This window comes from Mauremys mutica, chromosome 20, assembly GCF_020497125.1.
Source record: "Mauremys mutica isolate MM-2020 ecotype Southern chromosome 20, ASM2049712v1, whole genome shotgun sequence".
Classification (NCBI taxonomy): Eukaryota; Metazoa; Chordata; order Testudines; family Geoemydidae; genus Mauremys; species Mauremys mutica.
Genome location: NC_059091.1, coordinates 25,995,135 through 26,018,145, shown reverse-complemented (window position 1 = coordinate 26,018,145; position 23,011 = coordinate 25,995,135). Strand labels below are relative to the sequence as shown.

General features: G+C 44.5%; 1 protein-coding gene across 2 annotated transcripts; it reads right to left on the bottom strand.

The window, feature by feature from the left end:
* Positions 1-353: 353 nt before the first annotated feature.
* On the bottom strand, positions 354-22,808 carry SLC27A1 (solute carrier family 27 member 1). Of its 2 annotated transcripts, none has more exons than XM_044994954.1 (13): positions 22,574-22,808; positions 20,141-20,308; positions 15,600-15,994; positions 14,056-14,217; positions 11,548-11,617; positions 10,581-10,672; positions 10,313-10,422; positions 8,192-8,401; positions 7,696-7,822; positions 7,288-7,425; positions 6,648-6,812; positions 5,111-5,257; positions 354-2,507 (listed from the first exon to the last, which is right to left on the bottom strand). In XM_044994954.1, the coding sequence occupies exons 2-13, from the start codon at positions 20,305-20,307 to the stop codon at positions 2,350-2,352; spliced, it is 1,941 nt and encodes a 646-aa protein (XP_044850889.1). In that variant the 5' UTR covers position 20,308; positions 22,574-22,808; the 3' UTR covers positions 354-2,349. The 2 variants fall into 2 exon arrangements, with proteins under 2 accessions (XP_044850889.1, XP_044850890.1); XM_044994955.1 differs by having other exon boundaries at positions 22,535-22,588.
* Between the last annotated feature and the right edge of the window lie 203 nt (positions 22,809-23,011).

Genomic DNA, 23,011 nt, shown 5'->3' with positions numbered 1-23,011 from the left:
ACCAGACTCCCTGTCCCAAGGTGGTGTTTGGGCCTCAGAAAGGGCCAGGGCCACTCTGAGGCAGCGAATGTTCCTCAAGAAGGACCGCACCTCCCACATCCAGACATCATAAAGTCCCCCTACCACACTGCTCTCTGCTCTTGCCCTCTCTTCTCAACCCCCTCAATCCATCCAAAATACTGTAATCAAAACTCATCTTTCAGGGTTATTGCTTTGAACCCCTCTCACCTCCACTCTGCCCTCTTCAATTATAAACAGTAATAAAGTAGCTAATTTAATGGATTGGATTTTCTAGTACAGAAGAGCCCATCACACCAAATGGAAATAAATTAAAGTTACACTGATTCTAAGTTTGTTTTAATGTGTTTGTTTTTATTTCTGAGTTTGGTAAAAACAAATAATAGACAATATAGTGATCAGTTTGAAAACTATTTTGTTTTAAAAGTTTAATTAGTCAATCCATGACATCCTTTAAACTACAAGAAACTTTAGTATATTTAAAGTGATAGCCGGTGGCTGGTGAGTTCAGTTCACAAGCTGCAGACTCTCTCATTTTGTTTTTGAGTATATTATAGTTCCAGTTAACTAGGTTCATTCTTACCATGAATGACTTTCTTCAATGTCTGTCCTGATAAAAGGCACATTCCAGATTTAAAAAAAAAAATCAGTATTTAAACTACTGATAAGGTCCAGTTTCTTGAGTGCATTAAACATTAAAACAATGTGTTTCAAAAGCATCCGCAAAACTTTATAAAAATATTTTAGATGAAGCATTAACTCCACCAGAGAAAGGGTAGAATGAATTTTTTTCTTATGCTCCATGTAGTGTCATTGAAGTGCTGTAATTGAACTGGAACTGCTGAACAGGGTGCAACAGAATATGGTCCTTCCAGTATAAATTGCATAAAAAGTACTAGTCCACTGAAAGTTCCTTAAGGCATCACATGGCTGGATACACCAGCAGTAGCTGCCATTACCGGATATGGTAAATTCAAATGCCTCCAAAACAAGGGAATGACCAGCTGCTCAGGACTACACAATTAAAATGAGAAAATAATCCATTGTTAGGACAGGTGGAAGCACAGCATGCACACACACCTGTGAAGGTCAAACCCTTTAATTCTCTAATTTTAAGAGTTACATTTAGTTCTAATAGTGGCAAAAGCACCAGGAAAACAAGTACATCCGGAAGTGTCTGTTAATGGATTTGCCCACATTAAAAAACAGAAGATAAAATTCTAATGGAGGTTGGAGTAGACATTAAAATTATGATGTTCCTATTTGTCTTATCATATGTGGCCTTCCTTGGTGTTCAACAATTGCCACTAATTTCCAGCAGATGGCAGCACAATTTAAAGATGAAAACCACCAGTAAATATAAAAATAAAATTAAAGAAAATACACAGCAGCATTAAAATTAACATTTCCTAAGACCTCACATTAGCATGAAAAGGTATAACATTCCCATGTGACTCCTCTGTCAAGTCCAGCTATTTACCTCGTCGCGTAGGCCAGTAACAAGTTTAAATACATTATGCCAGTGAACAATGTCCCTAGGCAGTGGCCCTGTGCCCCTAATTATGCTTTTTAGCCATTTACACCCAATTGACTTCCTTCAGTGAATTAACAACCTGTTTATTCTGCAGACCACAGTTTGTGAAGATTCATAGAGACTGCACTCCAGTGGTCAACAATCTGATTAATTCCCAATCCTATTATTATTTATTATCATAATGCCTAGAGCCCCAGTCATCGACCAGGACCCCATTGTGCTAGGCCCCATTGCACAAACAGAATACCTTAGGTAAATGAATGACAGACACTTCAGAGCAAAGACTTCCCACTACAGCGAATCTTAGATGTGTAGTTAAGAAAAAGAAATGTGAGGTGGGACAATCAAATGCTCTACCTGAAGCAAACATGCTACTAACTAAAGGTCTATAGATAGCAACATAACGTTGAAAGAGAAAGCAGAAGGAAACCTGCTCAGGGCATAGCATTTCTGTTCAGTTACATCCTCAGGATGTTACAATAAATAATTCAGACCATAAACACCTCCCATGTTGCACAGAGTCCCTCAGTTTGTAGTGGTTACAAAGAGAAAAAAAAATCTCTAGACACAGAACAGTAGAGAAATGGCATGTCTATGCCCAGGATAGGAATAGGTCACAAATTAATGTGCTTAAGACATGTGAGGACAACGTCCTACAGCCCAATGAATTTGTCACAGTTGCCGATGCATTGCACGAGGACCTTGCACTATTTATCTAGCAGGAATCCCTCACTTTCACAGGCAGGGTCCCTCCTTAAGCTAGTCAGCAGCGTTTCCTGCAAGACACAGAGATCAGATCACAGAGCGACCTTTCTGGCACGGATCCTCTCAAAGAGGCATTCATCCAATGGAACATATTTTCCCAACTTTAGATCGAGAAAATATAACCGGTCTGATGTTTGATGAGGGTCAAATCCTTCTCTCTGTAAACGGGTTTTCTGGATTTTGAATGTGCCTTGGAAAAGAGAAAGAAAACACTAAAGTGAAAATGTTCAGAGCTGGAAACCCGTGGAAACGGAGTTAGGAAGATAAATCTGAACCAACACACTACTTGTTATTGGTGTTAAACCTAGAAGCCAGATACTTCTCACCACCATTGAACAAAAATAACTCCACTGGCTGGTATGAGACAGGATGAATCAGGCCCTAGATCCCTTGGGATCAGTACAAAAGCAATCACAATCCATTCATGGTATATGTGCTACAAACACCATAGGTTTTGTTTCTCCTTTCTCCACCAACCTCTGACAGTACAGGATCTGTGCAATTTCAATTGTGCAATGTGTTCTTGACCTAAGCCAGTGGTCACCAAACTGTGGGGCATGCACCCCTGAGGGGGACACTGAGGAATGTTTGGGGGGATGGTATGGTGGAGCCTGGGCCAGCCCCCACAGTGGGTGGGAAGGGAGCGCCACCCAGCTCCGCTCTGCCCCCAGCTCCACTCTGGCCCCAGCGGCAGATCTGGCCCTGGCTCCCAGCTGTGGGCCCCTGGCTGCAGGCCCCCAGCAGAGGCCCCAGCTGCAGCACTGGCCATACTCCTGGCCAAGGCCTCGCTCCCAACCTGGGGTGGGGGGGGACCACGACTTGGTAAGGGGAGGGGCACGCAGACAAAAAAGTTTGGGGACCACTGCTATAGCTCAGATCTTCATTACAGGGACACTGTGAGGCATTGTTCACGTTTGTAAAAAGACTTCATGATGCAACGTGCAATATATTGCAGGTGTTGTAAAAATGTAATATTTGCATTCCTGTAAGTGCTGTCTATAGCACTGAATCCAACTGGCAAAGTTTTGAGAAGTTCAGTGGCTCAGTTAAACCTATTTGCTGCTTTAGAGATTATGGTGTGTGGAAAGAGTGGAGGTGGGAACCCTGATGCTTTAATTACGTCAGTCTTTAGCTGTCATGTTGAAAATCTAACCGACATCTTCCTGGCTGCAACGACTGACAGCACATCCCTTAGAATAAGGCTGAGATGCACCAGGAAGATCAGCCTTTTGATGCATCTGGTAGTTGCTGCACAGTGGTGAAATTTCTGCCATTTAATTTTCAGTTTGAAAGTTCATGTAGCTTCTGTCTAATAATCAATAAAGGCTCTTATTCAGGTTTGTAACTATTTCACCTCAGTTATAGATCTTGTGTCATACTGGTTTGTCATTTCTGCCATCTACAGTTAGTTGATATTTACTATGTGTGAGCTATGTAATTTCTTGTTTCCACTTCTTCAGAAGACTAAAAAAGAATCCTCCTGGAAAAGAGACAACAGCCACCTCTAAAGCTGTTTAATCAGCTGGCCAGGCAGTTATTCACCATATGAGAAAGTGTGAATGTTTGCAAAATCTCCAGCATAAATGAGGGCAAATGATCAGGTATTAAATATTCTGTGCAAGATGGAGTGGCTAGGGCAATTAGACCTCAGTGGTTCAGGAGCCAAATTAGCGATCAATATTTCCCAAAAGAGCCACAGTCGTGTGAATTCATTGTTTCATTTACTATAGTACTAGTCATATTTAAACAGTATGACAATGGAAATATTTAGTGTATATAGCGAGGTGGCCAAACCATGGCTTGGGAGCCTCATGCAATTCTTCTACAGTTAAAGTGCGGCTCACAGAGCTCTCCACACCCTCACTCCATTCTCCACTTACCAGACTAGGTTGGGGGAGGGGAGGGGGGGGTGTCTCAGGGCTTCTTCCCACAGGAGGCACCTGCCAGGGCTTAGGGTTTCAGCAGGCGCAGGGCTGAAGCCCCGAGCCTTGGCAGGTGCGCCCCATGGGGCTGAAGCCCAGTTCTCCAACTTCTGAAGATTATCGCATGCGGCTCGGAGTGTCAGTAAGTTTGGCCACCCCGGGTATGTATGTGTGTATATATGTTATTCTCACAGAAAATAAGTTAATAACTTAGTTGGTTAATAACATAGTAAAAGCATCCTGACTGGCTAATAATTAAAATCACAGTGTGTTTTAATGTGCTGGCAAGAGCTTAAAGAGCCACTTGCAGCTCACGAGCAGCAGTCTGAGTATCACTGAGCGAGGGGGTTGCGAGAGCCCCAGTGTGTGTTGAAATTCCTTCAGCAGATAACAAGGACACTTTAGATTGTTTGACAGATAGCTACATTTATATTCCCAAGCGCTCTACTGCTGGCAAAAGGCTCCCACTGACCCAAATATAGAGCTGGCCTACACCACAGCACTGAACTCAGAACAAGTGTTAGAAAGCACAAAAATCGTTTCCTCTGCCAAGGTCTCTTCAGTTAATGGCCTTGGTCCAGTTATTCTGCTGTATAAAATTCAACTACAGACATTATTTCACTCATGTGCAAAATCCAGCAGAATCACAAGTAATCCATGAAAGAAAGAAAGACAGACAGACACATGGCAGCAGCCAATTAACTCCAAATAAAACCATCTGACCTAAATGCAGGTTTCTTATCGCTACACAGCACAATTAAGCAAGTGGCAACTTTGACACTTTCCAAGTTTGAGCTGAGCTCTGGGGTCTGAAGGTTACTGACACATGCATTGCTAACAAGAAAAGAACTTGCAAGTGACCCATCAGTACCTGTGGTGTCAACTTGAGGCAGGAGACGAAGAAAGATGGGCCGTGCATAGGGAGGCAGCACCTTCTGTAGCTCCTGATACAAAGCATTAGGACTCAGTTTCGCTTTTGGATCTGCTATTGCTGCCATTCCAGCTTTCCCTTCAACCCCTGAAATAAAACAGCAGAACTCACAGAGTGTACAGGACAGAGAGAATGGTGCTGGATTGGACTTTAGACACTTGGTACAGGTGTAAATACAGATACCCACCTGAACTTTACCCTTCTCTCCCTCAGTTGCAAGTGAGGGCAGCATGGAAGAGGTACCATGCTTTAACCATTGTGGTAGGGAACTCCTTGCTATTCTGATGGACTTGGAAGGAAACCACTTCCAGCCCTCCTCAGTCAAAGGTAAGGTCACAATGTCCTTATCTCAGAAAGCTAATCCAACTCCATCTTGTTAAGCTTCCTCTTCCACCCAGACTCAGTTTGCGATAAAACCAAGGAGACTGAACTGCCATTTAATGGGAACTTTCCAACCAGACACTTGCTTGAAACAGTTTCCCTTTTCATAAAGGGACTTTATTCCTCTTGCTCAATGTAGCTTTCTCCAGACCCTTTATTTGTGCCCAGAGAATTTAAGAGCCATTTATTTATGTTCTATAAAAGATCATTTTGTTCTGTATCAGTTCCTCACAGCAGAGACCCAGGCTTCATGACTGACAGCTATTGGGAGGTACAGCATTGAAGTGGCAGCTCCCAAAGTGAGCCCAGGGACAAGCATCCCTCCAACCCCATCCCCACTCCCCTGGGGATTATACCAAGATGCATGTTCCTGTATGGAATCAAACAGGAGTCTCCATGGAATCCTGAAGATTACTTTCACCAAGAATTTCTGCTGAGCACAAACTATAAATAGGCAGAGACATTAAACATACGAGTCTCCTCCTTCCTATTTCTCATCCTTAAACAAGACCTTTCTTTTTAAGAATAAGTCATTATAAACCAAGGTGGAAAGCATGCACTAAATACTCCAACACTGAGCTGGATTATCTGGAGATCAGAGCTCTCCGGGCACCCAGACATTACTTCTTAGTTGGATTCAACCACTAATGATCACACCTTTCCCCATGTGTACGGATCTCACCAACAGCAGCATAAGTTACAAGTACTGATTAGTGAATTATCCCTGGGGCCTTCATTTCACTGCTCACGATGAGTGCTGGCAAAATCAGACCACTCTGTTGCCCCGCCTACCTTCCCCCATTTTGGGGCACCCTACTCCAGCAAAGATGGCCAATTTCAAATTAGAATAATAGAATATCAGGGTCAGAAGGGACCTCAGGAGGTCATCTAGTCCAACCCCCTGCTCAAAGCAGGACCAATCCCCAGAAATATTTTTGCCCCAAATGGCCCCCTCAAGGATTGAACTCACAACCCTGGGTTTAGCAGGCCAATGCTCAAGCCACTGAGCTATTGTCCCAGGGAATAAGATACAAATTTGTGTATCTGCTTGACTTGCCTCCCCCCTGAATCTTGGGAGTTCTAGGTCTCTAGTTACCTGGTACCTCTACTCCATACACTGCAACATCCGTTTGACTGAGGATGTGACTCAGGATTCCCTCTACTTCTGTGGTGGAGACATTTTCCCCTCGCCACCGAAATGTGTCCCCACTACGGTCTTTGAAGTACATGTAACCAAGTTCATCCATCACTAACACATCTCCTGCAGGGGAGAGAAGCCACAAACAATCTCAGTACTTGATTAAGCAGCGCTAGGCCCTGCCTTTCAGCCCTTGAATATGCCATCTAGGTTCAGCACATGCAGTTAAAGAGAAGACTATTCCTACCTACCTCCCAAGGGTGTGGAGCTAAATCAGTGGCCATTTCCCCAGTGCCTACAGGATCTGCAGCTGTAACAGGATGAGGGAAAGAAACGAGAGAGAAAAGCTAAAGCAATAAGGGGTGGGGTAGAGAGAATCCATCTCTATGGGTTTTCTGTTTCTAGTTCATACATTCTATATTGAATCTAGAATACGACGCAGATGGCAGCAGAACAAAACCCTAAGATGAGATTTCTTGTCAGCCTCTACAAAGAGCTGATTAAACCCCGGAAGCTCTAAGAGTCATTTCCCCTGTCCAGTGACTGAAACATATCTGTGTCGAACAACTGATGAAGCCAGCACTTGTTCTGACAGTACCTGAAAGGTATGCCCGGTCCCCTTTTTGGAACACATTGCATGCAATCTTCTTATTGGTGGCACTCTCATTGACATAGCCATCAAACCTGCGCAAGGGGTCCTGCTGGTTTATTCTACCCACAAGAAGGCCTGGCTCCCCTAGAAAAAACAGAACAAGACCCCATGAGATCACAACTGCTAACAAGATTGGCCATTGTGCTGGCAGTTTTTGCAACACAGACTTACTTAATGCAGATTACTATATTGCTGTACGATATATTTTGTTGAGCTGGGCTACTTTTGAAGCAGAGACCTGGAAGTGAAAGGCTTCATATCCCATCACTCGTTCCTTGAACCAGCTAATGCCCATTTGGTATTCTTGTAGAACAGTTAAAGCTTCGAGAACTTGGTGTACACAGTAACATTTACCTGGGCAGCAGGGGATGCAGAGCCCGCTGGAGTCACGGATCAGCTCCATGGTGTTTTCATTTACCTTCACCAAGCGAATGGGATAAACATTGGGCAAAATCCGGCTGTTGAAACCACAGGCTCCAACCTTTCAAGAGATGGCCCAAGACACATGAGGAAGTGAAGGGCTAAAATGAATCATTTAGCCTCTGAGTTGCCTGTTCCTTGTTATATCTGGCTGTCTACCTTCTCCTAAAAAAGGTGTGGGTGGGAATTTTCTAATCATTTCCTATTAAAAAAGGAAATCATCCCCCACCACCACAAAGATGAGAATCTGTCCTGTAAAGTGGCGCAGACAAAAACTATCACAGATTTAGCTCCCTGCAGCCCAGTGATAGGGTCCCAAAAGACATTGCGCAGAGCAGCCAAGAAAACAGGCAGAAGGTACATCTCCCTCTGTACCGCATCCCTCTTACTATATATTTCTCCCCTTGCACTGTAGCCACCCACTGCGTACCTTTCCATCCAAGTTAGCAATGCTGCAATTACACTCTGTGGCTCCATAGAACTCCCCAATCTGTTTAATTCTGAAGCGCCTTGTAAAGTCTTCCCATATTGTGGGTCTCAATCCATTTCCCACTGCAAGTCGCACGTGATGTTGTGCTTCTGCCTCCCGTACTGGCTGGTTCAGAAGATACCTACAGATCTCCCCAATATATTGAATAATCTGAGGAAGCAAACAAATATAGATCAGTCTCCAGGAGACCTTTATGATGCCCTGGGAACAGCTGAAACATAGGTAATCCCATAAATAATGCCACTATCTCAGCACCTCCATTATTAAATTTATTGTGGTAATGCCCAGAAACCTTAATCACAATTGGGTATCCTTCTGCTGGGTACTGCACAAATATAAAATAACAGCCCGTGCCCCAAAGTGCTTACACTCTCAAGACAGAAGAAGACAAGGAGTGAGGAGAGGGGTACTGCATGCAAACAAAGTGACTGAGGTGATGGGGGCACAGTGCTAGTGCCATTTCCTGAATATTTATTATGGGTCATGGTGTGGAGCAAGGAAAGGAGTTAATATGGCTAAGGCCATACAGAAATGGAAGGAAAGGGGATAATGTGTGGTAGGGAGGTAAGGATGGAGAAGAGCACAGAGGGTGGGGAAGTGGCAAGGCTGGTAGTAAAGGGACTGCCAAGAAGGGTGGGGAATGGAGGTTGGACCAACAGCCAATCAGCAGAGGGGAAATAATACCCAGAGTTCAAATAAAGTGCAGTGTGCTGACAATACTGGTGTCCAAAGACCCTGCACATACCTCCCCTTCTTGCAGCTGCTGCTGAGCAGTCCTGGCTGGCCTCATCCCAGAAAGTCCTGTTCTGCTTCCTCTAACCATAGTTTGCATCAGAGGATCTCAGATAAGCCCCTCTCTCCTCACCCCTGGAGGAACCTGTTCTGCTTCTCCCCTACAGTTGTTATCCTGAACCCCAGCGAAGCTCATGCCTGTCCAAAAATGGGCTGCTCCTAATCATAAGGTCTTTTTAAGAGCAGGGGCTTATGGGAATGCTGCTTTTTGGGGGTCAGAATACAGTTAAAAGTGGTTCAGAACAAGCATCTGGATCCATGGGCAACATACACAGAACTTTCAATACCATCCTCTGAGATACATAACAGCAATGCCAATGGGGGAAGGAGAAAGAAGACGTGTGATCAGTCCAGTCCTCCCCGTATTGTGCCTGTCATGCTACATATCAAGCAGAAGATCCTCCTGTAGCAAATCTGCCTGCTATTAGAAGAGAGACAGTTGTGTTTAAAGCCAGGATTTATCTTCTCTCTCAAGCTTCCACACAGAACCCAAAATAGACATCTGGAACAGGCTTTCTGTCAAGTAAGAAACCCTCCAAGAGCTGAGAGATTCCAGATGACTCCTCTTCTTCATGTGCCAGCAACCCATTCTCTGACTGTCTAGCTCCAAAGAATGTTTGAAGTTACTACAGGTGTGTATTATTAATTGCATTATTGCAAAAGTCAGAGGTGTTAGGGCTGGGAAGAGACTACTGTTGTGCTCATGTTTTATAGCCATATGGAGGTTATGAATCTGATAATTCATTTTTCTATGTTGTATTTTAACAGGACTATAGATAAAACTCCAGTGGCAAGTTAAGATAATTGGAATTGGTAAATTCTGCCCCTGAACTTCACACTTCATCTCTATGCACCATATTTCCTGATATTCCTCTTTTGCTCATTTAGGAATGGACTGGCTAAAGATGTTAGACTGATTGATGTTAGTCCAGCGGGTTAGTAAGCATACTCTATATTATCAGGTGGGAAACCCAGATTCCACTTCTTGTCTTTGTTGCCTGTAATCATCAGGACCCGGAAGCAACACAGATTTGGCAATGAAGGGCTTACAGTCTAAAGTCTCAGGGGGAGGGGTGGAGCTGAGGTGTGATGCTAGTTGGAGAAGTAAGAGGGCTTGCAGTTGAAAACTTGAGGTGGATGACAGGGAAAAGTCAGAGCTGATACCTGAAGATTCCCTGCTGAAGCTAGAAATAATCCCACTGCCCAAATTAATTTGCTCCCATATACTCCAGGCTGCAGAGACATGGCAGAATTCAGGACACTGCTTACTGTGCATTTATATTTTGTACAATCATCCCAAAAGCGACTGGCTGAGAACTTCTTCCTGATCACCACAGTGAGGCCATGGATTAGACACTGGCCGACTCCCATGATGTTACCTGGAAGACAAAGCAGGGCAGGATATCAGTGCTGGCTCTGGCTTCAATCACTTTGGATAAATTCATTTACAACAGTACTTGAAGGTCCTCAACAGCACCAGAAGCACTGGGATAGGCAGCAATACTGTGAACCTTTGCTTCCTGAGGAGGAAGTATACCTGCTGAGTGATAGAGTGGCAGGCAGTTGTAGAGGATATCCTCAGGGCACATTCTGTAGGCATAGTACCCAAAGGCAGCTATGCGGTAGTACCTGCAAGAACACAAGGGATGTTAGGAAATGGAAATGAACACAGCACTTGGCTACACTTGCAAGTTAGAGTGCATTAAATCAGCTGTGGGCGCCCTAACTCCTGAAGTGTCCACACTGGCAAGGCACGTAGAGCGCCTGGACTCCGTGGCTGAAACACCCCTGGTAATACACCTCCACGAGAGGCATAGAGCTTGCTGCACCCTGGCTGAAACGCCAGGGTGTCAGTGTGGATGACGTATTGCATTACTGCACTGTGATTCGCCTCCAGAAACGTCCCATAATCCCTTGAAGTCAAGTGGCCACTCTGGTCATTGTTTTGAACTCAGCTGCAGGCATGCATATATCCCCTTTCAAAGCTCCGTTTCTGACAGCCAGCATGCTTATCTGCTCCGAGACACAAAGCAAACCATTATTGTGGAATGCTCTTACTGCAGAGGTAGGGGTGTGTGGGTGTGTGGGTGTGTGAGAGAGAGAGAAAGAGAGAGACAGACAGAGGATGGCGGCTGATGTCGGGATTTCCCCCTTCCCCCTGCCGCTGTTTGAACTTACAAGACAGCATGCTGACACACACTCTGCCCCTCAAAACACACACTCTCCCCCCCAATACACACTCCACCCCATCCCCTCCATTTGAAAAAGCACGCTGCAGCCACTTGCACACTGGGATAGCTACCACAATGCACTGCTCTTGGTGGCGCTGCAAGAGCTGTTAATGTGGCCACGCCGCTGCGCTTGCAGCTGACAGCGTGAACACACGGCAGCGCTTTCCCAGCTGCTGTCTCCGAGGGCTGGTTTAACTCCCGGTGCTACATCTGCAGGTGTAGCCATAGCCTGAGTATCACTGAATGAAGAGCAGCTTCTCTTCAGCTCCTCACCTGCTGTGCACAACAATGGCAGCCTTTGGCATTCCTGTCGTGCCAGATGTGTAGATATAGAAGAGCCGATCTGGAGAACAAAAACATGAGCCAGGCATATGACAGATTCTCTTCAGCTGTTTAATCCCTTTTTCTGTGCAGGGCTAGGTTTTAGCTTTGCTCCTATCAGTGATCTGCTGATCACGAGTGACTGCTTTGATCTAGTGCTGGCACAGGAGAGGGTAAACTGATATGGTTGGCACAGAAGCCACATTACAACCCTCGCAAAGAGAAACCTTGATGTTAGTAAACTTCACCCATAAAAACAGAGGGTGAAAGGCAGCCCCAATTCTAATCTTTGAATCAAGAATGCAGGGCCCTAAGGGCATGCACTTTTCTTCTCCCTTCTCCAAATCGCCTTGGAATTAGGCCAGCTGCCTGACTCAGACGCTACTGGGGAGATTTCAGAGTAGCAGCCATGTTAGTCTGTATCCGCAAAAACAACAGGAGGACTTGTGGCACCTTAGAGACTAACACATTTATTTGAGCATAAGCTTTTGTGGGCTAAAACCCACTGCATCGGATGCATGCAGTTTCTGCAAGTACTCCTGTTATTTTTACTGGGGAGATGAATCTAGAGGAAAAGTCACTTCAAACAGGGGTGGGGGTGTCTAAGGCAAGCTACACTGTGAGGAGGAAGAGAAGAGCACAGAGCAAGATTTTTGAGATTTTGTAAAGAATCCAGCAAGCTTGCATTACAAAGCATCAAGTTTCTCCATGCAGCAGGAGTTATTGATCCTAAAGCAGTGGTTCCCAGACTTTAACAACTTGTGAACCTCTTTCACTAAAATGTTAAGTCTCACGAACCCACTCCTAAAAATTAATATTTCCAGGGATTTTCTCCTTTACCTGAGTATAAATTATAAAAGCAGTGATCTTGGAAATATAAAATTTGTTTTTATGACATGCTTATTACACACTATTTATTATCACTTATTAATCATTACAGTATTTTTATTACATTATTAAAATGGCAACACTCTTCCAAGATCTCACTTTCATAGCTTGTATCACTTTGAATAAGTCTGTTATAAGACAAGGCTCCTCTGTTTCATCTAGGAGTATCAGATGTGAAACAGCATGAAGGTATTTAAGAAGCCAACTCAAAGAGTTCCTCCTACATAAGTATTCAGGTCTTGAGCAGTTCAGGCAAACAACACATGTTACAACAAAGCTTAAACTTGTTCTTCATAATAATTTAAAAAACAATACTAGCTGAGTATTTAATTCTAAAAACAGCAAAAAATACCCACCTCCCTTTCCATTTCTTATAAGGAGTCTTGAAGTTTAAATATCAGTGCAAGAGATATGCTTGCTTTGATCTGCTTAGCTCTTGGAAGTCCAGGCTGCTGGCCCTGTGCTGCCCAGGGTCCCTAGGGACAGCTCTGTCCGCCATTAGGGAATTTTTTCCAGAGAACCCCCTGTAACATTTCACGAACCCCAGTTTGGGAACCACTGTCCTACAGTAACAGTTACTAAAATGGGAGGACACACTCACCAACAGTGTTACTCATCTCACAGGTGTAATATAGCCTATTTCTGATTCTATTAAACATGAAACACTACTATCTAGCCAGTTCCCTTCCTTTCTTTTCTCCTCTTCTCCACAAGTAAAATAAAAAAAGAGAGAGGGGTGAGGTCATTAGTAATGAAAACAAACCACACAGCCTACGTATTTGGGGAAAATTGAGGGAATTGCTATAAACAGGAAAACCCTTCTTCACCTTTCCTAAATACGAGCAGGCTACTCATCTGGTTTCTCTTGGGTTCACACACACACACACACACACACACACACACCCACCAAGTCCTTCCTCTTTCATCTGGTACCAGTAATAGTGATTGGAGTTGAGGGTCATGGGCAACAGCACTCTCCTTCCCTCAGTTAGTAAGATATATCCATTCTCTAAACCAGGGGTAGGCAACCTGCGGCATGCGAGCTGATTTTCAGTGGCACTCACACTGCCTGGGTCCTGGCCACCGGTCCGGGGGCTCTGCATTTTAATTTAATTTTAAAGGAAGCTTCTTAAACATTTTAAAATCCTTATTTACTTTACATACAACAATAGTTTGGTTATATATTATAGACTTATGGAAAGAGACCTTCTAAAAACATTAAAATGTAGTACCGGCACATGAAACCTTAAATTAGAGCAAATAAATGAAGACTCGGCACAGCACTTCTGAAAGGTTGCTGACCCCTGCTCTAAACCTAGGAAACCTTAGGAAGCCAATCAACTCCAGTGACAGATATTCACCCAGAATATATAGAAGTTAGGATGCTGCCTTTTGCCAACTTTTAGCCTCACTTTTCTCTTTTATACAAGGTGGTTCAAAGTTGGGTTAGGATTACTCTCTCCTTCACTGCTTGCTTAGTTGCCCATTCAGTCATTACCATGTCCCAAAAGAAGTTCCAGGTCTCACACTTATACATTTATCACAGGAAAATAAGCTCACTGAGAAACTTACCATCTAAACCTTTGGCTGCAATCTGATCTGGAGGAGATTTTGATGCAGTACTCAGAAGAGGATCAAGGTATTTAGTCTCCACAGGGACAGAGTCTGGGTTAAAATCTCCAGAGCAGAACTTCACCATGTTCTTGCCCAGCATCCCATTCACTTCAGATATTGCTGCAAAACACAACTACCTCGGTTACAACATGCATAATACTCTGGGCCACAATAACAACATTGCCAATACTGACTTATTCTTTCTTTGCATCTAATAAGACATCTGCAATGCCAAGACCAGAAAAGCCAGAGACTTACTTGGATAGGTATCTCAATATTTCAGTAACACTCAAATTATCATGACCTTGGTATCCTAGATCCAACATGATACTTTACAGCAAATTTAGGCAAATTTATTTTTTTTGTCCATTTTTGTTGCATGAGCTGCAGCTCAGCAATCTAGAAGGATTTCAAAGCCAGTGGTTCAAAGACGCATTCAGAATCCCCAAATTAGATATGTTAATAAACTGTGGAAGAAAGTTTAGTTCAACAGCAATATAATGCACCATGTCCAATATAAAGAACAGTGTCCAGTCCATACACAAACTCATTGTGTAGAGCAGTGGTTCTCAAATGAATTTTTGCTGTGACTGCATGTGCAGCCACTGCAAATTCACAATGACTGCAGTTTTTGACAGTTAAAATTATACTAGTGATACTCTAATCATGTGATTATTTGGAAGTGTCACATAAATAAAATAATAAATCTTTTTAATGTAAAGAGTACGTACTATTAATACCACAAAAGTTACACAGTTATTATGAAGTATGTCGAAGTATTTTTTTTTTTTTTTAAGTTTCTTGCTGCATGCCCCCAAAAGTCATGGAGGCCGCATACGAAGTCCTTGGTGCTGCACTTGAGAATCACTGGCGTAGAGGACACACAATGTGAAGTTAATCAGAGATTATAAAAACACAACAGGATAGGAAATGAATACACCTAACATTACAGATAACCTTCCTTTTCTCTCTGTGCACAGATGCAGAACTCCTGGCGTGCGGAGTTTCTAATCCTCTTTACAACTCCAAGGGGACCGCACCTAACTAATGAACTCAGTTCTGGGCAATTCAATACCAGGAAGACACTGACATAAGAGCATAAGTAATATTTGTAGCTACCCACAATTAGGGTGACCAGATAGCAACTGTGAAAAAAAGGGACAGGGGGTGGGGGATAATAGGTGCCTATATAAGAAAAAGTCAAAAAAAAAAACAGACAGTCCCTTTAAAAATGGGACATCTGGTCACCCTATCCACAATACTACTCATATCCATCATGTTACAGACTTCTCCCCCTTTAGTAACTGATCAGCAGTGACTCAGTTCTCCCATTCTGTTCCCAGTGAAACCCAAATGAGGGAGGAAAGGAACCTTTCTAAGAAACATGCCCTAAGTCCTTATTCAGAACTACTACTAACTTCAGTGAGAGCTTGCCTCAATCAGGACTAAGAAAGAACTTCAGGAGTTAGTCCTTAATGTGTGCCAACTCTCAGGTGTCTCACCTGCAGCCAGCTCTCCTCCAAAGATCACAGCCTTTGCCCCTGAGGTTGTCACACAGTAAACCAAAGAATCCAGACGCAAATTGAAGTTAATGAGAGCTGCCTCAATACCAACTTTTGCCATCCCAAGCCAGAGGCCCACGAACTCGGGACGGCTCTCCATGAAGATGGCAATGACATCACCCAGACGGAACCCCTGCTGGTAGAAGAAGTTAGCTACGGCATTGGAATACTCATCCAGCTGCCGGAATGTCCATTTCTCATCATTGGCCTCATAGATCAGAGCCACTTTGTCAGGGTGTCTGCGGACAACATCGTGGAAGATCTTTGGAATAGTGTTTTTGGTTCGCTGATGCTTTCGCAACTCATACTTGACTCGTATCAGCACCGAGAGGCCACTGCAGCAAGGAGAGGAAAGTCATAATTCCAACAGAAAGTACAACTCTGGAATGAACTCATGGTTTAACATACAGTCTGATATATTTTGACTCATGCTTCTACACTGTTGTACGCAGCTTGAAAATTTCACTCGCTCACCAGGAGTGGGGGGCGGGATTTGTCCCTGAAGAGTTGGGAGCCCCAATCTATTAATTTCTGCAGAATCTAAGGTTTATTGTTAAATAAAGCAAGTTTTTTTCTAGTCCTTATAGTCCAGCACTTACAAATGTGACCCAGTGCACGGCCATGTTCCTACAGTTTCTGGGCCTCTGCTGCCCCCTGCAACTTCAAAGTGAAAGTGAATAGACTCTAATCAGAGAGACAAGGTGGGAGAAGTAATATCTTTTATTGGACCAACTTCTTTGGTGAGAGACACAAGCTTTCAAGCTTACACAGCTCTTCCTCAGGTCTGGGAAACATACTCAGAGTGTCATAGCTAAACACAAGGTGGAACAGTTTGTTTAGCATACGGAGTTAACACACTTCAAGGGACCTTTAAAGGTGAAGTGGCCAGCTAACACCTTTCCAGTCATAGAGGGGAAGGGGTGGGGGGAAGTTACTGGATTATAGATTGTTGTAATAAATCATAAATCCTGTGTGTCTATTGAGTCCAGGATTTTTGGTGTCTAGCAGAGTAAAAATTTCAGTTCCCAGGCTCCTCTTTTGTAGGTGTTGTGCAGGTTTCCTTTGAGGATGAGGACTGAGAGATCAGTGCACGAAATGCCCCAACAACAACTATGTGGGTGAAATGAGACAATCACTACACTCTGGAATGAACTCTCACAGAAAAATTATAAAAGACAAACACCATATCATCTATAGGTGAACACTTTTCACAAAGCGATCACTCTATATCTGACCTCTCAGTCTTCATCTAGCGATGGCAAAAATCTAGTGAGCCATGAAATATCCCTACAAAATTAGAAGGATGCATAACAGCACAAAATAAAAATCTCTATTGTTACAGCTGATGGGAACATATTATATATTTATGCACCAGTTTTATTTGGCCTCAAGCCCCAAGACTTCTTAGGTCTGATTTTTGTCTATTTCTCTTTGTTATGCTGGACGCCAATAAAGTGGGAGATTTTTATCAGGATAAACACTGAGGCTGTGTCTACACTACAGACCTTATAGCTGCACCACTACAGCTGCACCGCTGCAAGGTCTCCCACATAGCCACTTTTTGACAGCGGGGGAGAGCTCTCCTGCCAGTATAATTAAACCAACCCCAATGAGCGGCCTCCTGCCGACATAGCACTGTCCACACAAGCACTTTTGTCAGCGTAACTTATGTCAGTCAGGGGTGTGTTTTTTCACACCCCTCACCAACAAAAGTTTTGCTGACAAAAGTGCTAGTGTAGACAAAGCCTGAGTTCATAATGGGACTCTAAAGTTTCTCTCCGAGATGCCTCCGGATCCTAAGGCCAGTCTTCCATAAAGAAAGAAAAATACACATTCCACAGAGGAGTCTGACTCATAGGCTATTGGCCTGAGCCAGCTAAAGCAGTGTTCTCTAATTGGAAGTCTGGACCACTGCTGTCCCACACAGAACAATGATTGCTGGCTATATTTCTGTTATGTTGGAGAGACAGAGAGCATCACAGCCAGCTTCTTTACACACTTAGATACACACAGACCCCACACACACATAATCCACAGCAAATTTAATTTGAATACCTTAACCAAATTAAAAAAAAAAAGACGTTGACAGAAGACATGGATGAGACTATATTACAGATCCTTATTTTAAGGATTTCATTTAGGGGGACTGGAAAACGGGGAGCTTGCTTGCTTTCTCAACAAGGAAATAATTTCAAATACATTTTGTTTTAGAACAATGCTTGCCTGCCAGAACATGCTTTGCAATGTCCTAGTATTATGTTATAAGCTCAGTAATTTGCAGATCCTGTTGGAACACATAAAAGTATTTCCATAATTCCATAAAGAAAGTTTAAAAACAAAACCACAGCTTGGACATGTATCATTAACTCTGAGCTTTAACAGAACAGAGGCAGACTTCCCATGTAGAAAAGCCATACAATTGTGATTGGGGACGTTGTTTCTAGTCAGAGAAAAACCTCCAGTGTATTGCTCTTCATATGCATCTTCTTACCATTCAAACTCCTAAACTGTTCCAGGAATGATGGTGAGAGATGGTCTCTTGATGCTGCCAAATGAAGACTGTGGGGGAGGGCAGGGCAGGCTCCAGGCACCAGCATCCCAAGCAGGTGCTTGGGGCGGCAATCTGCAAGGGGTGGTAGTCCCTGTGTTTTTGCCCCCAAGCAGCGCGCCGCCGAATTGCTGCCGCTGATGGCAAGGGCGGTCCGTGTGCCGTTAGGGGGCACGCGCATTTCCGCGGCGGCGGCGATTCGGTGGCAGCTTCTGTCTTCAGCTGCCGCGGAAATGCGCGAGTCGCCCTAAGGGCACACGGACTGCCCCGGCCTTCTGCAGCGGCAATTAGGTGCTGCTTGGGGCGGCAAAAACAGTAGAGCTGGCCCTGGGGGAGGGAGAGGATAAAACAATAGTCTACAAATAACTAGAGGAAGCAAACACTAAAGGTGGGGAGGGAAGAGATTGTTTAGGATTTATGAGGGAGCATAACTAGAAGTTAATGGATAAAATGAACAGAGGGAAAATTTAGGCTGAGTAACTGAAAATCCACAGACTGTGAAATCTACTAGACCCTGGAATAGTCTCACAAGGAAAGGAGTGGTCTTTTCTGATTTCTCTAGTTTCTATTACATCCGTTATGGGGCAGGAATTCATTTCCTAAAATCTAACTCTAGATTCTTCACACTTACATTGTTCTGTTTCTGTTGAAGACACTCATGGTCTGTCTCAATTTGTAATTTCTCAATAGCCAGAGAATTAAATATGCTAAAACATACTACCATAGCAACTACACCCAAATAAGAATACCCACCTGGACCCTACTTTCCTAAAGGGGAGGAAGGTGGTGACTGTATTTTCTCTATCATCAAATAGGAAATAGCTGTGCAACAGGAGTTTGCAAGAAGCCCCAAAAAGTTGAAAGGTTATTTATTACAAGCACTGTAAAAGCCTTACATCCCCATGACTGTCAACAGCAGGAACCCTGGTCAGCAAAGCCATAGGATGGGGGATGGGGTTGTTTTAAAAACAAGCTGCAGACATTTTGTGAGACTGAGCTGGCCTTTCATGGTGACCCTATACTGAGCTGTGCCAGAGACAGAACAGAAAAGCCTTTTCACTTGTTAGCTACCCTTTTCACATTCTGAAGGAGCTTTATTCTCTCTATTTATTTTTTGCCATTATTCCTCACTTGCCATGCAATCAGGAGGAAACAGTCCTTCAAAGTCCAGTGACAGCCACAGTAAAGCTAGGCAGTCTCTGGTGATCACAAGAGCCCTAAATCCTTTAGAACAAAGGAGTTCCCTCACAGAAGCCCAAGAGGAACAGAACTAAGTGAGACACTAATTACAGAGTCTCTGGCTGCCCCAGGAGGTAGGGGAGAGACTAGAGACTGATGTCTGAATCACAAATTATTTTTTAAAATCTATACACTTAAACTTGACTGACTGTCCCTTAAACTTTAGCAGGAACAAGATACTTTGCTTCTGTAACACTTTCCACACACTTTAACAAATGTTTTACAAACCTCTTGTTACATTTCACAATCTGAACATTTCCTTAATGCAAGTCCTCATTCTGAGCCATTCAACTTATCTGTGTTCCTACATAAACTAAATCTTTCAAGCCATAATTCACTTCCCCTCACATAAAGAACAGACAATAAACAGAAAACACTCTAACGGCAAATTAAACCTTGAAACATTCAAGCTTAATGACACAAAACCAATTTATTATAAGTTCTTACTCCAAGCACCTTTCCAAACATTTCAGGAATTATAAGGTGGAAAGGTTTCAGCTAGGGTCCAGGAACATTATAGTCTCCGTAGGTATATTTCCAACACTCTAGGTCATAATTCCCCTGCTATGCTGCTAATGCAAGTTGTTAGAGTTGAAATATATACAGATTTATTGTTAGTAGTGAAAAGGTTATTTTATGGAAACACAAAACCAACACATTACAGAATAAGATGAAGGCCCACAAAGTAACTTACAAGAGATCCCTCAGAGCCGTCTTAAAGATGATACGGAGAAACCTCCATCCTCCACTGCCAATGTAAATGCCCAGTGTGGCTGCCAGACTCCATGACCAGGGCACACCAAAAAAACGCATAAGCCCAAGTGAGCCCAGGGAAGCAGTGCAAACCCCAATCATGTGCATTCTAGAAAGAGAGAGAAGTATAAATATGATCACTGCCAGACTCGACTCAGACCCCCTAACTGACCACAAACAAAAATCCAGGGATACATCCTAAAAACCAGATGCACAGAGCCATCACATTGTTCACAGGACTCTCATTTATAAATGAGCTTAGTGACTGACAGTGAAAGTGGCAAGATAACTGGGAACATGAGTCTTCCATTATTTCTCACAAATTTCTGGACTATGCAAGTGTTTAGATTCACAAGTTCTTTCTGGATGGCTGACATGCAAAAACCCAACTGACATTTAGCCACAGGCCAAAATTATTACAACCCAAAACAGCTTTGAAATAGCAGTTTTACAAACTAAATGAGGACATTTTGATACAGAATCTGGATTTAATTATATTTATTTCAATTACCAAAAGACAAAAATCATTCACCAAACAAAACATTTGCTATGTGTCTAAAACTTGGTAAAAGTGGATGACAATTAGTCAATGAATTTGAGATGGCATTGGTGTTCCTATCATCTTATGATGAAGGAGTCTCAGAAACATGTCTATCTTAGTGTTTTATATTGCCACCCACTACCACAGTAACTGAGCACCTTTCAGGTGAAGTCAATAGCAACAGCAAAATCCCTATTAGACTCCATGGAATCGCTCGCACTTCTCCCTTCTCAAGGTAAAAACTCTGCTTGAGGTAGGATTTTTTTTGTGTTTTTTTAGATTTTATGTATTTCCACTATATATTGATGGCAAGGGTTTACGCAAGAATGGCCATACTGGGTCAGACCAATGGTCCATCTAGCCCAGTATCCTATCTTCCGACAGTGGCCAATGCCAGGTGCTTCAGAGTGGATGAACAGAACAGGCAATCATCAAGTGATCGATCTATTGAATAGAAAGCAGTATCAGAGTTGCAAGTGTCCTCCTTATACTGAAAAAGCACTAGGAACTTTTGTAGTACCATGAATAGGAAAAAAAAATCCATTGTAGCACCCATTCCATCCCCCAGTGCAATGAGGAGCAGGGAGGTGCATTAGTTCCAACTGGCGGTGGGAAATAAGGGAAAGTTTCCAGCATCTACATGAGGCAGAGTAAGAGGGACATGTGAGAAAAATCCTCTCCATTGCCAATGGGAAATATCATCCAGACATCACATGGCTGCTTACACCATTCCAGGATGCTTCTTGCCCATCATAGGCACTGGGCTAATCCCTAGTATGGTCCTCTCCTCACAGGTACCCGTCACTGCCCTAGACCGTTCAGGCATCTTACCACTCTCCCCTAGACACCACATGGGATCTCTCAGACTTAAAGGTAAAGGTAATAATTGGAGATATACCAATCTCCTAGAACTGGAAGGGACCTTGAAAGGTCATTGAGTCCAGCCCCCTGCCTTCACTAGCAGGACCAATTTTTGCCCCAGATCCCTAAGTGGCCCCCTCAAGGATTGAACTCACAACCCTGGGTTTAGCAGGCCAATGCTCAAACCACTGAGCTATCCCTCCCCCCATCCAGAAACTATGCCTCCCAACTCTCCCACCTTCACCACTGTGTCACCCCCTTCAGGTTATACCCCCCCACTAGGGGGTATGTCAGCACCCCTCAGACCTCACACACCTCTAGACACCATGCCAGCCCTACTGCTTCACAATCTCAAACCCCATCCACGCACCCCCTACACTATGTCAGAACCCTCCCACACCTCTCCTCCCCTCCCTAGGATCATGACAGTTGGATTACTGAACCTACCCCCATACTCCATTCCCTAGGGACCACGCCAAACCCCAACCCTCAAACTCAAACCCCTCCAGCCCCACAGAGGCCACCCAGGGGCACCATGTGCAGCACCACAGAGCCAGCCCTACAGGAACTGACCCTACTCCCTGACCTCTACCCCCCGTACTGTATCAACTACAGTACCCAGCCCTCTGACATTTACCCACTGTCCCTAGGTCAGCCCTACAACCTCTACCCCCAGACCTGTGCCAGCCCCCTGACATCTACCCGCTGCCGCTGGGGTCAGCCCTACAACCTCTATCCCCAACCCTGTGCCTACCCCCGACATCTACCCGCTGCCCCTGAGGTCAGCCCTACAAACTCTATCCCCAGCCCTGTGCCTGCCCCCCAACATCTACCCGCTGCCCCTGGGGTCAGCCCTACAACCTCTATCCCCAGCCCTGTGCCTGCCCCCTGACATCTACCCGCTGCCCCCAACCCGGGGGACACGGCGCTCACCCGAACCTTTCCCGAGCTCCGACTCCCCCGACCCGGTACCTTGTCAGGCTCCAGCGGCTTCTACCCCCGCGCTAGCCTGGGCCCCTCCCCGGAAACGGCCCGAGCTCCGCTCGCGAGGGGCGGGCCCGAGCGGCGCCCAGGCTCTAGACGATCATAGAGAGGAAGAAGCGGGGAGCTCCGGGACCGGAGAGAAAGAGGAGCAGCAAGCGCCGGGGGGAGGGGTATAGAGCGGCTGGAGGGGAAAGCAGAGCGACGGGGGGGTATAGAGCGGCTGGAAGGAGGAGCATAGAGAGCTGGGGCGGGGATAGAAGGGCTGGGGAGGAACATAGAGAGCTGGGGCGGGGATAGAAGGGCTGGGGGAGGAACATAGAGCTGGGGGAGATAGAGGGGCCGGAAGGAGGAGCATAGAGAGCTGGGGCGGGGATAGAAGGGCTGCGGGGAGGAACGTAGAGAGCTGGGGGAGATAGAGGGGCCCGA

Excerpts from the sequence above, each read along its gene's own strand:
- SLC27A1 (XM_044994954.1), bottom strand. The coding sequence starts at position 20,307 with ATGCACATGATTGGGGTTTGCACTGCTTCCCTGGGCTCACTTGGGCTT. Across the intron at positions 11,618-14,055 it reads TGCAGCCAAAGGTTTAGATG|ATCGGCTCTTCTATATCTAC; the intron begins GTAAGTTTCTCA and ends TTTGTTCTCCAG. Across the intron at positions 2,508-5,110 it reads GCCTCAAGTTGACACCACAG|GCACATTCAAAATCCAGAAA; the intron begins GTACTGATGGGT and ends CTCTTTTCCAAG.